This window comes from Castanea sativa, chromosome 6 (genome assembly GCF_040712315.1).
Source record: "Castanea sativa cultivar Marrone di Chiusa Pesio chromosome 6, ASM4071231v1".
Classification (NCBI taxonomy): Eukaryota; Viridiplantae; Streptophyta; class Magnoliopsida; order Fagales; family Fagaceae; genus Castanea; species Castanea sativa.
Window position 1 is genome coordinate 2,006,859 of NC_134018.1, and position 17,196 is coordinate 2,024,054.

The following is a 17,196-nucleotide window of genomic DNA, read 5'->3' on the forward strand; positions in this document are numbered from 1 at the left end:
TCTTTATGCCCTTAATACACAAATTTTGTACCAATCGGATGTTATTAACTATATGATCCATAAATTTGTTTTTCATGCATAATTTCAGACTATAAAAACTTGCAATTTAAACAATTGATTAATGACACAGCTATTGATCCTGAATCTTTTAGAAATTTTGCAAGTGTAGAGAATATAATAAGAAAATGTAATCCAATATTGGATTTGTAAAAATTCACATCCAATTAAAAGATATTGAGTGAAGTTGTAGCCATAAGTTATAACTAAGTTTGTAGCCAAACTTTTTTTTTTTATTATTTATAATTAGTCTACTTTCAAAATAAAATATATTTTTTCCCTTTAATAAGAAGAGTATAGTGCAAAAAGAGTTAATCAATGGTTTTTTTTTTCCTTTAATAAGAAGAGTTAATCAATGGTTTTTTTTTTTTTTCCCTTTAATAAGAAGAGTTAATGCCTAAGAAACCACATCATTAACTCTCTTTTTTCCTAAAAAACCACATCATTAACTCTATTTTTTTTTTCCGTCCATATCATTATCTTCTTCCTCTTGTCTTTCTTTTTGCACCATACTTTCAGGCCTCCACCATTCATAAAAATCTCATAGTTGGGTCAAAAAGCAACCACTGAGCTTCTTTTTTGTTTATTCGTCTGGTATTACTAAGTAATTTCATAGTTGACGTTGTGCTCTAAAACTATTGCAGTGAAAATATATTTCTTAAATTTGGATTTCCATTACCACCATTAATAATAGTCTTGTATCTATAAAGGAGTTTTTAAGTAGATAACGTGTTTTCTGTTGAAGAAATTTCTTTGTGGAGGAACCATTAGAAGAACTTTCACATTAACATTAAGAGAGAATCTTGACTAAAATATTTTGTTTATATATAGAGACATTATATTCAGAATTCTTTCAACAGCGAGCCTAGCAAGAAGAAAAAGACTTGAGAGTTATTTTCAGAATTTTTTCCAACAACGAGTCTAAGAAGAAAAAAAGACTTGAGATGTTATTTTCATAATTATTCCAACCACCATTCATGATGGAGGCCTGAAAGTATAATGCAAAAAGAAAGACAAGAGGAAGAAGATGATGATATTGGCGAAAAAAGAAGAAGTTAATGCTGTGGTTTTTTTTTAATAAGAAGAGTTAATGCCTAAATCACTAATTTCTAGGGAGTAATAATGATACTGCTATGAGTGTTTTTGATCCTTAGATCTAATAGTAATCAATGGTTTACAAAAGGTGTAACTCTTGTATAACCTTTAGTATTACCCAAAAAAAAAAATGCACAATTGTATATGTTGTAGATTAAATTGTGAAAAAAAAAAAAAAAGGTTCATGTGAAAATAAGTTCACAATTTCCTAACAGCTTAAATGCCTTGAACGTAAAAGGTAAGGCTTGGAAACATTTTTAATTATCTGATTTAACATGGTATCAGAACAGGAGATTCTGAGTTCGATCCCTAACTTTACTCTACCTCCCATTTAAAATGTTAAATTCCTACTTGTTGAGCCCCCACTTATTAAGGGGAAGTTTAGGCCCACAAGTGAAGGGGAATATTAGACTTATGGACTTATGGTTAAGTAATTTAATTCACCATTTCTTAAGAACTTAAACTTTTAGAACAATCGGTAATTTAACAACTCATAACCCAATATTTGGATAAAGGGTTTATGAGTTACTTTTTATTTTAAATTTAAATTTAATTTTGTACTACCATTTGTTTGATTAATGAAATTGTTCTAGGTCGATGCTGCAAGTTTGACTCGAGTTCGATGCACAATGTGTCGTCGACTTAAGCCAAGGCATGATTCATATCAAATTGTAAGGAGAGACACTTTGTGGTAATTATTATCCAAGCTCTGTTGAAGCACAAGTGAGCCCAGTTGGAACCAAAACAATTATACAGGTAGGAAATTTAACATAGGGAGTTTTGTTTTGCACAAGTGAGCCCAGTTTTGTTTTGCACAAATTTAACATAAGTGGGCCTTTATCTTAAAAAGTGTTTGGATGGGCTAATTTTTATAGGAAACTTAACTAATGGATGAACATATATTAATTGTTTGGATGAGTTTATTAATGAATGAACATTAATTATCTATTTTAAGAAGGAGTTATATATATATATATATATATATATATATATATATATATATATATATACTTAAAAATTATGTTATAGTAGAATTTCTATTTTGTATAAGAAAAAAAACTGTAAAGAAATTAAACATTTTTTTATAAAAATTTCCTAAAATGATATATTAATGTATATTTAAAAGGCATAAGTTAGTAAAACTCTACTTTATTAGTTTATTTTATTTAAAAATAGTTTTGTACAAGTATTTTTTATTCTTTATTTTCAGCCGTACTTGAATAAAAGTGAGACTTTCAAAACTACTGTATATAAAGCTATAAACTGAATGGAAATAATTGACCTTTTTTTTTACAGTTAAAACTTGCGCACATATATATACATACTTAATTGCCAGCAAACCTAGTTTACAAATGCTCTTTTAGTCGTTACCAAAAAGTAAGCTCTACTTTACTAACCTTGCTTGGACCATATATAGTGGTACACTGATGGGTCATGTTTATTTGTTTGTTTGTTTGTTTTATTTATTATTTATTTATCTATTGTTATTATTTTAGAATCTTTGTGAATGAATATCCTGGTAAAATGAGAATATTAGAAGGAAAAAAGGCATAGTTTTAAGTAGTTTCATGATAAGAGAACGGTAAAGACTTTATGGGGCTAAATAGTAAATACTATGTTACTAAAGAAATTTGAGATTTGACTTATAGTTGACTTCTTTATATTATGACACATAAGTTTTAAAAGTTTCACAATTTTACACATCTTTGTTATTTTCTAATTACATTCAATATTTTTCTTAATTTTTTTACTTCCCACCCAATCACTACCTCTCTCCTCCTCCCAACAAACCCTTTATTTTCTTTACCTCTGTTCAAACTTCATAGAGCTTCAATGGCTAAACAAAATATGATTAAAGAAGCCAACTACATTGACTTAAATAATTTCTAAGAACACCGGAACTCATTCATTACTTTTAGTTTGTCACCACTGAGATGGTCGTACTATATCCAAAATTATGCGAAATCCAAGGTAGGGCAATCTACAAATGGACAAAGTGTATGACAACAATTCCCATGGCTTTGGTTGGCTGCTCTATGGATGGGTTCATGATGAGAGAGTCAAAGAGTCTGGCAGGATGTATAAGGTTAATTTTTTAACAATAAAAAACAATACTACGTACCCCTCTTCTTCCTTCCGCATGTGATATGATTATGTTCTACATACATGTAATTCTCTGTTTCTTAAATTTTGTTACATGTATATTTCACTTTATGCTCTACAATTTGATCCAAACTCCAAAAGGAAAGTTAAATAACATTCAGGACAAATAGAAATTTGGGAATCTGGGTTGCTTAATTCTATGATTTTGTAATTACTTTTTTCTTCTTCATAGAAATGATATGATTTCTCTTGGTGCCATGTTTTGTTTTTCTTAACCCACCTCTTAAAAAACTCTATAAACCCTCAGATTCATTCACCAAAAAACTACTTCCAAGATCAAACAACATAAAAACAGGTTGAGGCAGACCAAAATATAACCAATCAACTGTCTTTGGATGTATTCAATTTGTTCTCATTATTGAGATCTTTGAGTTCTTTTATAAAATAAAATTATAAAAATAAAAATAAAAATTTCTAGCTCAGTGATAATGTCCAGGTCGTAAATTTTGCTTTTAAAAATCACATAACATTCTGTTTTGCATTTCTTATATACATTGTTGGTTTTGGTTTTTGCTTGAGTACTTCATATGCCATGCATTTAATATTGAAATTTGAAATTTGATCATTTTGAAGATTATTCTTTGCTAGCTCTTGCCAACTTGGGATCACTGATACTTTTAACTTCATGGTTTGTGCCAAATTAATCTTGGAAAGTGTTTGTTTTTTTTTTTTTTTAATTATTATTATTATTATTATTATTAGATTTTACGCCTCTTGGTTTGACTAGGCCTTGATAGTCTTGTTTTTTCTAATGTGCATTTAGGCATTCTAAGTCATCAACATGTAAGTTTCAGTTAGTTCAATTGATAAAGTTTCTGATGATTGAATAAGAGATTTGTGGTTCAATCTCTGTTTATATCAAAAATTGATTAGTGTCTTGGTTTGATGATAAAAAAGCTGTCATTAATTAAGAACAGACGTCATAAATTGAAATTCTTTATAAAAAAAAAAAAGTAATCAACATCATTGACAATTTAGTACATTAAAACTTTGCATAATGAAAACTCAATTTGCAACATTACAATATCTAATAGTCTTCCTAAATATAAGTATGTTATAATTATTTTTAATATATGTATATAACTAATTAGATACAAGTTTAAATTTGCAATGATTGAGATTATCTATATAGCATATTCTACAACTTATCTGCGATTAAAAAATGACACTGCAATTGTGTGGCCACTAGCGAGAACAAACAATTACGTTAGGCCAATTTTGAAAACTTGACATTTTGGCTAGATGCCACAAACTTAGTATTTTTAATGACCCACTAAAACCAAGGGATTAAAAATATCAAACTGATATGCAACACCAGTAAAATAGTTTATAATTATATTTCCTTAGATCTTGACATGAAAAATAATATATTCAATATTAAAAAAAAATCCAATTTTTTTAGACTAATTTTCAATAGTTTTTCGTGTATCGTACATGTTAGCGACTAGTAAATTATAAATTTTTTTAGGAAAAATTGTCAATTAAGAAGTGAATTAGGAATTAATTATGGCACTCTAGCTTCTCAACACACACACAAAAAAAACCCTCACTCTAGAATTTTTATTTGGGATCTTTTTTGCTCAGCACTCTAGAAAAATAATTGACAGACTAGAAGATAAAATATAAATAGACCCAGAATTTTTATTTATTTATCCTTGTGTATAAGATGGATATATGCAAGACAATATCTGGTTTGGTGGTGCATGTAGATGACAATTATTTTTGGCTTATTCCCAGACACTAGGACCATGACTAAATTGATGGTTCTGGTTACGATTGTGAAAGAGGAAAGTGGAGCATACGTTAAAAAGCTTGATTAAATATAGGATGGAGCTCGCCAATGACTTTTAGGTCAACCTTAATTTTCCGGTGTTCCCACTTTTCAAGAACTACGTTTTGAGTTTGACTTTGAAATGAATCATAAATAATAAATAAAAGATTACGGGTCTCGGCCAACTGTTGCAAAGTACTACCCATACGTTGAAGACTTTTAAGGCGCCGCCACCCCCCCCCCCCCCCCCCCCCCCCCCCACCACTTTGAAATGAATCATAAATAATAAATAAAAGATTACGGGTCTCGGCCAACTGTTGCAAAGTACTACCCATACGTTGAAGACTTTTAAGGCTCCCCACCCACCCCCCAAAAAAAAAAAGATCTTAGTATATCACTAGATTAAAAAAAAAAAAAACTTACTAGTACAAGTTTTACAAATTCATGTTTCAACCTCTTTGTTTTTTTGGTCAAATCGTAACACAAAAAACAACTAAGGGATCTATCATAATGTTTTTGAAATTGAAATTGTTAAAGAGACAATCATGGTACAAAACTTTGAAAAATTATTATGGCAATAAATATGATTAGTTTAACTTCAACAACATAATAAATGAATATTTTAATTAATTTTTTGGTGATTAGTAATATATTAATTTGTAAAATTTATGTAATAAAATTTGTAAAATTTATGTAATAAAATTTGTATAATTTCTAATATCACTTCTAATTTTTATTTGGTATTAATCACATTTTTTATTACCATTACCTAAGTTTGTATAAAAACTAACAATAACTTTAACAGTCTTCTGCAAAATTTACTTACGTAAAGTACAAGGAATAGAACAAGTTTCAGCTTGAGTTGCTTTGTCTAGGCCTGGTTCCTCTTGCAGTTACTTCCTGGAATCGAAACTTTCAAGTTTTGTGATTTTACATTTGGAGCAAAAATGTAATGTCACCTATATAGCTAGGACTGTTAAATAGCAGTCTGAACTCTAAAATCACTTATCCGGGTACAGAATTGAAGATATTACGGGTCTGTTTAGATACTGTTTATTGCTGAAAACTGAAAATTGAAAACCAAAAACACTGTAGCAAAATAATCATAAAATGTATGAATAGTGCTGTGAGATTCAGTTTTAAAGAAAAATTTGCTAAAAAAAGTACTTGTAGGTCCTGTGAATAATGCACGAGACCCACACAAAAAAATCGTGTGAGCTAGAAACGCACAAAGTGGGCTTCCCAAACTCACACTATATATAGGGAACGAAGCAAACAAGTCTGTGATCGTTAGTCCTTTTTTTTTTTTCTTTTTTTTTTAGGGAGTGATCGTTAGTCCTTGATCACAGAAGTCATCTGGTTTTCTTCTATGGTGACAAACGGCACATTTATTGTTAAGTACTATAGCACATGCAAGAATTAATTAAGTTCATTGTGAATGTTAGGTCCAAACGGATTTCTCACGACACTTGTTTCTTTGTATAGTTGATATTCGGGCTTCAAAATGGAAACAAATATGACCTCATTAATTTGGATTTAAAACGAGTGAGATATTATAGTTTAAACTTAACCCAAAATGTTGTATACGGGAAGGGCATGAAAATTACGGAATTTGGCTCCAAATTGTAATGAGAAAAGTATTTTTATTAAGTTTTAACCATATTTTGTGCACTTTTATAAACCACTTATTGCACAATTTTTAGAGGCAAGAAATAAGGTTATAGAGGCGGAGACCTTAAGGTATTCAAAGAGAAAATCCAAGCTTCTACATATTGAACCTTTAAGTTCTGAAAGAGAAGAATAAGTTATTATTGCGACTTGTGTACATCACTTTATTAATGTGTGTGTCTATAAATATATAAAATAATATATATATATGTGCTTAAATTGAGTCTCATATTAATAAGTCTATTCATAAACAAATTATTATATTTGAATTTAGCTTGCTTAATTGTCAAATCTAAAGTTAGGCTTGTGTTGGACTCATTTGCTAAATAATTTTTTTAAGCAATTTTTTTCTCAAGCTAAGCACAAGCCCGTTCATTGACACCCCTATCTATCAGTTACTTAACAAATAATGTTTATTTTTTGTTTTTACTTCAATTCCTTCCAGGTTTAAGTCTTCTGATTCCTTTGCCATACTAGCTCACATGTTTGTACGAGGTATTAATCATAGTGTTTATATTTTTGTAAAGAGTAAGATTTGAAGGATTTTTCTATGATTCTTACCCAAAAAAAGAAAAGAAAAGGATTTTCCAATGATACTTTCAATATTTCTAGGTTCGACAGCCAATTATACGATGTTGATTATAAAGTTATTGTTCAATGACACGTGAGTTATTAGTGAATCTAACTTTTATTGCTTGCCCAAAATGAAAAAAAAAAAGAAAAAAAAGAAACATAAGATATCAAATGACATGATCGCGGAACAATGATGAGATTTGATGAAGAAACTATTTTTTATTTGACCCTAGGACAAACTAAAGTTACAAATAAATACAAACTACTGTGGAATCAGCGCTCAAATGTGATCTGGGTTACCAATTGATCTCATAAACTTACCGTCATGTATGTTTCCCAATATTTGAATGTTTAGTCTTATTAATTGTTGCAAGAGTAGTGTTATATGTATTATAAGTTTTACAATATTAAATTTATAAATTGATATGCCACCAATCATAAAGAGATAGTTGAAGCTCTACCAATCAAATTCATTATATATAACATTAGCTTGTAAATTGAATAATACTAGAAATATAAATTATTTTACAAATAACTGATGAAGTAAGTGATTATTAATAAATGAAAAAAGTGATATTAATGGTGGGTTTAGATGAAAATCAATAAAGGATTGATTACTTCAACATTTTGTAAAAATATTATAAAATAGTTTGTGACTGTATCATTACACTTGTAAAATTTATATAGGTAATAAATCTTATATTAATTTTAGCATTTTTCCTATTGCAGACATTTTAGATAATTAGACCATCTTCCAGTGAGGTTCACGAGGAACATAGAAAGTTGTTGAAATTGATAGGATTTCACATTTAGGTTTGGTATTGCACATGACTTACAATAATAACAGGTTTTCTGGAATAGTATGTAGAAGCAGTCTTAAGTGTTAGTGTTTGATTCTCAAAAAAAAAAAAAAAAAAAAATGTCTTAATGTTCTCATGCGAAGTTTACACTCCCGTTAACAATTGTTCACATACGAATCTTCCACTCAACTGCAGCAAGTCGTTGAGAATTCATCAGTTGAACATTCTTTGACTTTGACTTTGACTTTGGTCATGTCACTAATTATTGGTGTGTATATATATATATATATATGGTTCAAAATATAATTTATAATTATATATATAATATATTATATGGTTGGAAGAGCTTTGATTTTGATTCATGATAATCACTTACAGAAAAAAAGAAAAAAGAATGAGATAATGAGTATGATCGGAGAAGATATCGAATCTCAACACTGCATCAAAAATGTCAAGGAGTTGTGCATTTTTATAACAAATCTAGTTATCGGAAATTTTAGTTTCATTCGGCACATGAAGTATTATCCTCATAATAAGGCATGCTATTTTGGCCATTACAAAAAGGATTAACTTATTACAATACCTTGTTTTTATACAATTATAATTTTATCAGCTCAGCAGAAACATGTAGGAGACAAAAAAAAAAATAAAAAAAAAACATGCAACAGCATGAACTAAACAAAGACAAAATGTTTACATATCATGGAACAGGTTGCGATATAATTATTCAGCAAATATGTCTTTCACATGATGGCACAATTGCTAGGGTATTGATCAGAAACCACTGCATCTGCATGGTACAAGGGGTACTGCTCCGGATAAGCTACTGTATTTGCATGGTACAAGGGGTACTGAGGATATTGGCTATAATAATAAGTTGGAGTTGGGTCTGTTTTCTTCTCAGCACTTTCTGCTTTCAGTTCTTGCACACTCTGAATGGTGGCAGAGCCAAGCTTCTTCCTTAGTGAGCGAGTCAAGCTAACCGGATCAACTCCATCTCCTATCACTACCACCAGACTTTTATCTGCTCCTTCAATCGCCACAGAGGTCACACCTGTTTGATATTCAGAAACATATAAAAGGAATCAGCCCCTTGACTTCAGTTTTCAAAAGCAAATGAGAGTTGAAATTTGATGCAAAGTTTCACACCTTGTGCCACAGCTGCAATCTTCATGGCCTTGTTTCTGCATTTCTCGCAAGTCATTTGCACCTTCATTACTACCTTTTGCTGCACCCATTAGATGAATATAATATAAGACATTAGTATCTTTTAACAGAATTAATAATAAATAAATAAAAAATAAAGCCTATTTTTAATAATTTTTTTCTACCATTTATTTATACTACTAAAAAAGTACATTCACTTTCATGCATGTGGGTCTTTTACTCTCTTTGGTTAGGTGAATAAGAGGATGAAAAATGTGAGGTTCAAACTCTAAACACGTAACACCATACATAAAGGGTGCCTGGTGGTATCACTAGATTAACGCTCGAACTTCTGTATGCATTTTTATTTCAATGTGGAAAAAGGGATTACCTTCATGTTTGATAGTATGGAACAAATGGGATTGTTATATATATTATAATAATAAGACAATCTGTATATATGATATGAATGTTTGAGAGAGAGAGAGAGAGAGAGAGAGAGAGATGATATAGTTTCTGTATTTTGGTTTTTGCTCAGAGAGTGTCAATTTATAATATGAGAGCTTAGCCGTGGACTAGAGAGTAGAGACCTGTGTGGACGCAGTCAAGGGATTCACGGTCGTTACTCGTTAGTCGTCAGACAAACAGTTATTTGAATCGGTAGTGTGTATGGCAAACCATCTAAAGACCGCGGTTTTTCCATAGACCGAGTCAACTTGCATGCGTGGCAACTTAACCGTCGTTTCCTCTCTTATTTCTTTATTTTTTTTTTGAAGAAGAAAAATTCCTCTCTTAAAGTTAAAGCTATTTATTATTATTTTTTTTTGGAAGATATAAAAATGTATATTAATCTATTCTAATTGGAATATGTGTTCCTACCGATGGACTAAATATAAGTAAATGTTGCTTGTGTATTAATTTTTTTCAAAAAAAAGTAGTTGTGGACGGCTTTTTGGTATCGTCAAAACATTTTTACAGTGTATGTTGTATTTTGCTGCCCAGAAGTGATAATTAAATATCGTCAAAGAGTAATTCTTAGGAATTAAGTGATTGATGCGTCAATTTTTTAGTACGGTAAAAAATTGGAAAAAATAATTTATTATATTGCTGATTTAATAGTAATTACTTTGTCACATAGTTTGTAAGATTTTTATAATAAAATAGATAATAACTTTAAAATTTTTTATTGTCAAAATTTTGGTATACAGTTTAACGATTATATTAGTGTGTGCTGGCCATTTCTATTTGATGGAATATATTTTTGATGAGAAAACTTAACCAAGAAGAAAATTTCTAGTAGAGAGAGAATGGGAGAGGAAATTAGGAGAAAAAAAAACGTGTATTATACTATCATGCACTATTGGGTAAATAGGGTTTCTACGATCTTAGGCTTTTTCAAAAAAAGAAAAAAAAAAGTGTATCATACATAGCCTATGAGGAATAAAAAAGTGTTATACTATCATGCTATGAGGTAAATGGTGTTTCTACAATCTTAGGCTTTTTCAAAAATAAAATAAAAAAGTGTATTATATTAAGCCTTCAACACTCTGGCTTCGGCTTTGATTGAAGGCTAAGGATAAGCCACAAATGTTATCACACCATATTTAGGGAAAAGCTCTAGCGACATTTGCACTATATCCAAAAAAGGATTAATCTAGTTATAATTGTGATTTTTTTTAGTTATTCATAAAACTTATATCTACATAATATATGCTTAATGTGGGACTCAAAATCACATAACACACACTCATTCAATATCCAAACAATATAATTAGGGCATCATATGCATCACACTATTAGGTAAATAATGTTTTTACAATCTTAGGCTTTTTCAACAACAAAAAAAAAGGTGTATTATACTTAATTAGCCTATGAGGAAAAAAAAGTGTATCATACTATCATGCACTATTAGGTAAATGGTGTTTCTACAATCTTAGGATTTTTCAAAGAGAAATAATGAAAAGTGTATTATACTTTGCCTCCAACCCCCTTGCTTCGGCTTTGATTGAAGGCTAAGGATAAGCCACAAAGATGATCACACCATATTCAAGGAAAAACTTAGCAATACTTGCACTATATCCAAAAAGAATTAATCTATTCATAATTGTGGTTTCTTGTAGTTATTCATAAAGCTTATATCTACATAGTAGATACTCGATGTGGGACTCAAAACCACATAACACACACTCATTCAATATCCAATCAATATAATTATGGTATCACATGTATCCTTATTTTCGGCTCGTGGTTTGGGTTCCATGTGTTAAGGCCCATTTTAAATGCATGGGCTCAAGGATTCACCAAAGGGCATACGTTGATATATTTTAATTTTGTCATATAGTTAATGTCATTTACAATTCCATTATTTACTTAATTCCATTTGCATTTCTGTCACTTATTTAATGTTATTTATATTTTTGTAATTTAAATAAAAAATGTATTACGTTTAAAATATTTTCATAACAAATTATAGGTTATAAGTTGTTATTAGTTCTAAATTAAACTCACTATTAAAATTGTTTTTTTTTTCCATCAATGACAACTTGCTACTTAATATTTATTGTAAAAGTATTATGAAAAGTTTGTAGACATAATATTTTTCTTTAAATAATTTTTTTTTTCTTTTTCGTGTAGAAACATGCATTTTCGGCCTTTAGTTAGGATTTCATGTTGGTTTAGGGCCATTCGAATTTGCGTGAGTCCAAGGACCCACCAAAGGGAAATTTCAGAAAATTTAAGCCCATAATCTAATCCATTTGATTTATGGGCCAATGAATGGTAAAAGTCCAATAATCGCTATCCTTCATTGTAGCCCGTGGTTTGGCCCATTTGATTACATGGATCCAAGGTTCAACCAAAGGGGATTAGGGATGGTCATGGGTAGGGTATGGGTATACCCGATCCATACCCTACCTGAAAAGTTTACCCATGAATACCCAAATATCAATATCCATTAGTATCTATACCCGAATCATACCTGAATTATTATCCATGGATATCCATACCCTACCCAAAACCCGAAACCCATTCATTATTATTTTTTAATCCAAATAATTTATTATCCATGAATTATTATTCATTTATTACCCATGGATACCCGAATATCAACATTACACTAACATAACTATTTGCCTTAGTCAGTCTAATCTCTGGACCTCTTTTTCTTCTTCTCGGGGATTAGAATGACAGAAAACACAAATGCCTTAATTAATTTTACTTCAGTGCTAAGGTTTTTGAGCAAGAGCTACAAATGAAATCAACTTAGGAAAGATATATACATAGTTGGAAGCAATTCATAAGGAGCCAACAATGACTCTAAAATAAGACCCCATTTCATAGCTTAGTCCTTCTTTTCTGAAAATCAAATAGAATAAGATTCCTAGCATCCAACAAAAACTAAATTTCTTTCCTAGATAACATAGAATATTAGGAAGATAAAAAAATAAAAAAGCTTCCCTTTCAGAATTAGAAAGGAGGCAATAACACAAACATGAAAAAGGAATCTCTAGCTTAACCTTACAAAAAGTACACCAACAGTGAAAACCCATCATAGCAAAAACTAAAAAAATTCCCATTTCCCATATAACAAAACCTCAATGAAAAAAAAAACCAAAAATCAAATCAAACCCATTACAAAGTAAGCCAAAAGCAATAAAACCCAGAAAAGAAAACACCAAAAGCAACACGTGGATCACCAGGATCAAACCCATGCAAGCTGCCCCAACCAACAACCAATTAGAAAATCAAAAAGGGAAAGTAAGAAGAAAAAGAAAATGATACCCTGAAGAAGGAGCTTCTGAATAGTCTCATTGGGATCCATGGAACACTCCTTAAGCATTGCATAAATCTCTTCCTCACTGGTATTCATTGTGATCTCCTTGATGTCATTGAGGAGAGGCAGAGAGAGTGTCTGAGTGTGAGTAACGGTGAGTGAGACTATGAGAGAGAGGTTTAGGGTTTTTTTATTTATTTTTAAATACGAGTCGGGTTTGGATAATATTCATACCCTACCCAAATAATTCGGGTAATATCCACACCCTACCCGGTTAAGCTCTACCCATAAAGAACCAAGTATTACCTGGAACATTTTGATCGGGTAGGGTTGGATATCCATTACCCAATGGGTATGGCCATCCCTAAAGGGGATGTTGGTTCTTTTTTTTTCTTTCTTTTTTTTTCTTTTTTTTTTCCTTAAAGTAATGTCATTTACTTAACAATATTTATATTTCCGTAATTTATTTAACTTCATTTACATCTCTACTATTTATTGTTGATTTGTTGTATATATTATCATGGAGCCGAGGAACTCATTGTAAATGATCAAGAATTTATTCGAAGGCTGATGGACCTATTTAGAATTAATCTGCAAAGAATATGGATGGTCTTCACTCCGGTCTTCCAGGGGTCCCTCCTGTCCAACACCATCTTAATTTTTTACTTGAGCATGCTGTTTTTTCTTTGTGAAAGGATGAAAGTACCTTTATTCAGGAATTGTTTGCTAGGTTGAGATCTTTCACATCAGAGAGTCTACAAATTTATTCTTGGACTAGCTTTTTGGGCATGAATGTCACGCCCCAAACCCCAAAGTATGAGAAAGACGTCTCAAGTACCTGTAACTTTTTTCATTTTTGACAATTCAATCCACACAAATCCTATCAAGTACCAACATAAAAAATTACCATAATAATTCAATTGAATATACTATCAAAGTAAGTTAGAGTTCTAAGCATTAATACAAGGACCATTGGCCACAAAAGAATAGAGGTCTGAATAAACGATTACATATATATCAACAACTTGTCCCATCAGTGGGAATACAATCATAACCACTATAATATACAAAAGAATGAGTCAAGCCTATTCTAAGATGTATATCATCCAATAACTCCATTACAAAAGTTCAACCTCCATCAGTAGTTAGTCTAACTACTATTAGTCACCAAAAAAGCTGTCTCAAAATATTGTTGCTTGCACTGAAAAGCTTATAAAAAATAATAGGATGAAACAGAGCCTAGTAAGTAGCAAAATTAATGGGAGTGGGGGAAATGCAAGTTTCATAACGATGAGTAAGTTACAAAACATGTTATAATATGAGAATTTCCATTAGGATCATGCAAATCCATTTTTCTTAATAAAGTGACAAGAATGATTAAAAGAATATAGCACCAAGCTTTCTCCAAATATTTCAACATGAAACTACATACTATTTACTGTAAGCTATCAAAATACCCTTGTTAAAATCTAGAAATCCAATCCAAAGCTACATGACAAGCCGCCATAAAGACGTTAGGTATGCCACAAAGACATCAAGTTAAGCCACGAAGACATCAGTTATGCCATAAAGACATCAATTATGCCACAAAGACATCAATTCGCCACAAAGACGAGGTGCCAAGATACCAATGTCACAAAGCCTATGACATCAGGCTGGGTAATCACATGTCGTAGCCTAAGGGAAAAAACATAAAGAGCTCACAGTTTACATAAAATCAAAATACTGTTCACTTTTAAGTAGCTTCACAAAAACCTTTGAAATACCTAATATATTCACAAGGTTCTCAAGTTTTCCAAAATCATTTCTTGTCAATAATATTTTGCATCAACTTTCCCAATTATCAAAGCATCTTTAAATTTTCAAATAATGCAATAAATCAATAAAATCCATTCTCAAAAATTTAATCAAAGATGCTAATATTTTCCATGCTAACAAATCATGCATTTCCCCATATGCATTGCCAAATATGATAACATTTTCACAACTAATCTCATACATTAAAGTTACCACGTAAAGCTTTCTAGGAAATATAATTTCCATAACAACTTTCCAAAATGTGTTTAACCCAAAAATAATGCTTTATGCAACATGGTAATTTTTTTAAAAATTCTATTAAAAGCTACTTACCTTACAACCCTCAAAAAGCTTAACTTTCCAAGCTCCAAAGGAGATTAGCTAGAACCTAAACAATACCAAGCAAACCTATCACAATAAGCATAAAGCTTGACATTACATTTAGCTATAAATTAGAAATTGCTAACTAAGTAATTAATTAGGCAAGCCTAGTAATTAACCTCACAAATAATGTATTCCACTTCCAAAGTTTCTCAACAATTTCATTACAAGGCATAGACTCCCATTATACTCATGAATCATTCAAGGTATTATCTCTAACATCCAAACCTCAATAATTTATGAGTAGTTTCCACAAGATTTTCACAACATCATCAAGAGACCCATGACACCAAAATCACAATATCCTTCAAAACTAACAATTTAAATCTTTAACAATAAAAATCAGATTCATCAATTGTTTCACATTAGAAAGTCAAAAACCCCCAAATCTTTACTATGGGTAAATCTCAAATGGCTACCATTGTACAAAATCCACAACCACTCACCCAAATAGGTCCACCAAAGCAAAACCCATAAACATTATCACAAGAATATCACTTCCAAAACTTAGATTACAAAAACCTCTAGCAAAATATGAAAACCCACAAAAAGTATAAAAGCTCTTACCTTAAATAAGATGAGGTGTAGAAGCTTAAGGGGTTTTTATGGAGCTCTTTCGCCGGAAATAATGGTGGAGGCGGTGGAGTGGTTCACCGGTGGGAGAGTGAGAGAGGATTGTGGGTGTTTGAGACAAAATGAAAAAGAAAGCAAAGTGAGAAGAGAGGAGACAGCCGGCCAAGGGGAGATATTATGAGAGAAAAGAAGTGGTGGGGAGCCAACGAGGGCTTGGCTGAGTAGGTAAGGTTCGAACGCTTCATGCAACCACACTTAGGTGGGTATACTTGGCTCCGGCACGTGCGCAAAAAAAGGGGTAAATGGCTCTGGCACAGCTCCCTGCCTTGGGGTTTAATAAAACCATAAACACCCCCTTTTTTTTTTACCAAAAAAAAAAAAAAAAAAAGAAGTGGTGGGGAATTAAGGGTAGGTGGGTGGGGCTCACATGAGTCAAAAATTTGACCACCACTTTTTTTTTTTTTTTACTTGGTTTGACTTGGGCTAGGGCGTTACATTGAAAGATCTGGAATGTTATGGTTTTGAGTCTAGACCTAAGCTTGAAGCGGACTGTGATGGGTGGTTAATAATTCTCCATGTCATGCATGATTTTTTTTTTAATACACAATAACCAGACACGATCTTGACCAGGAAGATCTGAAAGTGAACCTTTTCAACGAATATGTGAATGCTTGATAATTGGAGATACTTTCTCAAATGGCCAATCAGCACCTTAATCTGAAAGTACTAAAGTTCAAAAAGTTTCTACAATTTTAGAGGATGATTGAGGAATTCAGATGAACGGTTAAGATTGTAGGATTTGGTAGGTGAGATTATATAGTATAGCTAAGGATGACTAGTTTTAGTGAAACTTTATGGTAAAGTTCAATTTTGTTTGTAAAAAATTGTGATTTTGAAAAGTATGCCACATTGGTCTTTGATTGTTCAAGACTATTTTCTTGGCTTGGCCGTGTACGTAGGAGTTAGGACAAAAGGGAATAAAATTATTAGGTCCGTTGGATGGTTTTTGTTTGTCTTTCTAAAACGATGGTGGGCCATTCTCATTTGAGAGACAATGGACATAACTATTTTTCGTGAATGAGGGAGCAAAGACTAACGTCATAATCGTTTGTATATGTTGGACTAAAGTCATATACTTTTCATATTTTTATTTGAATTTATTTACTGTTTGTGATTGTGACTCTAATTAAAGTCTTTTTTTAACTTTTTTTTTTAATAACATTTTAATCCCATGTTTGGGTGGAATGAGATGGGAGGAGAGGAGAGAAAAATGATAGTTTATTATCTAGCTTTATGTTAGTTCAAAGGATAATTTGAGGGTTTTTTTTGGGCAAAATTTCATGGGTTTTAAATCAGTGCTTGAATAATTCTAAAGTACGGTTAATTATATAGCTCTATGT

The 17,196-nt window shown here is 31.2% G+C and overlaps 1 protein-coding gene across 1 annotated transcript; it reads right to left on the reverse strand.

Annotated features, from left to right (window-relative positions):
• Positions 1–8,583: 8,583 nt before the first annotated feature.
• Positions 8,584–9,800, reverse strand: LOC142641396 (heavy metal-associated isoprenylated plant protein 47-like). The gene is made up of 3 exons (XM_075815824.1): positions 9,665–9,800; positions 9,277–9,355; positions 8,584–9,181 (listed from the first exon to the last, which is right to left on the reverse strand). Exons 1-3 carry the CDS (start codon positions 9,668–9,670, stop codon positions 8,871–8,873), a joined length of 396 nt encoding a protein of 131 aa, XP_075671939.1. The 5' UTR covers positions 9,671–9,800; the 3' UTR covers positions 8,584–8,870.
• Positions 9,801–17,196: the final 7,396 nt, after the last annotated feature.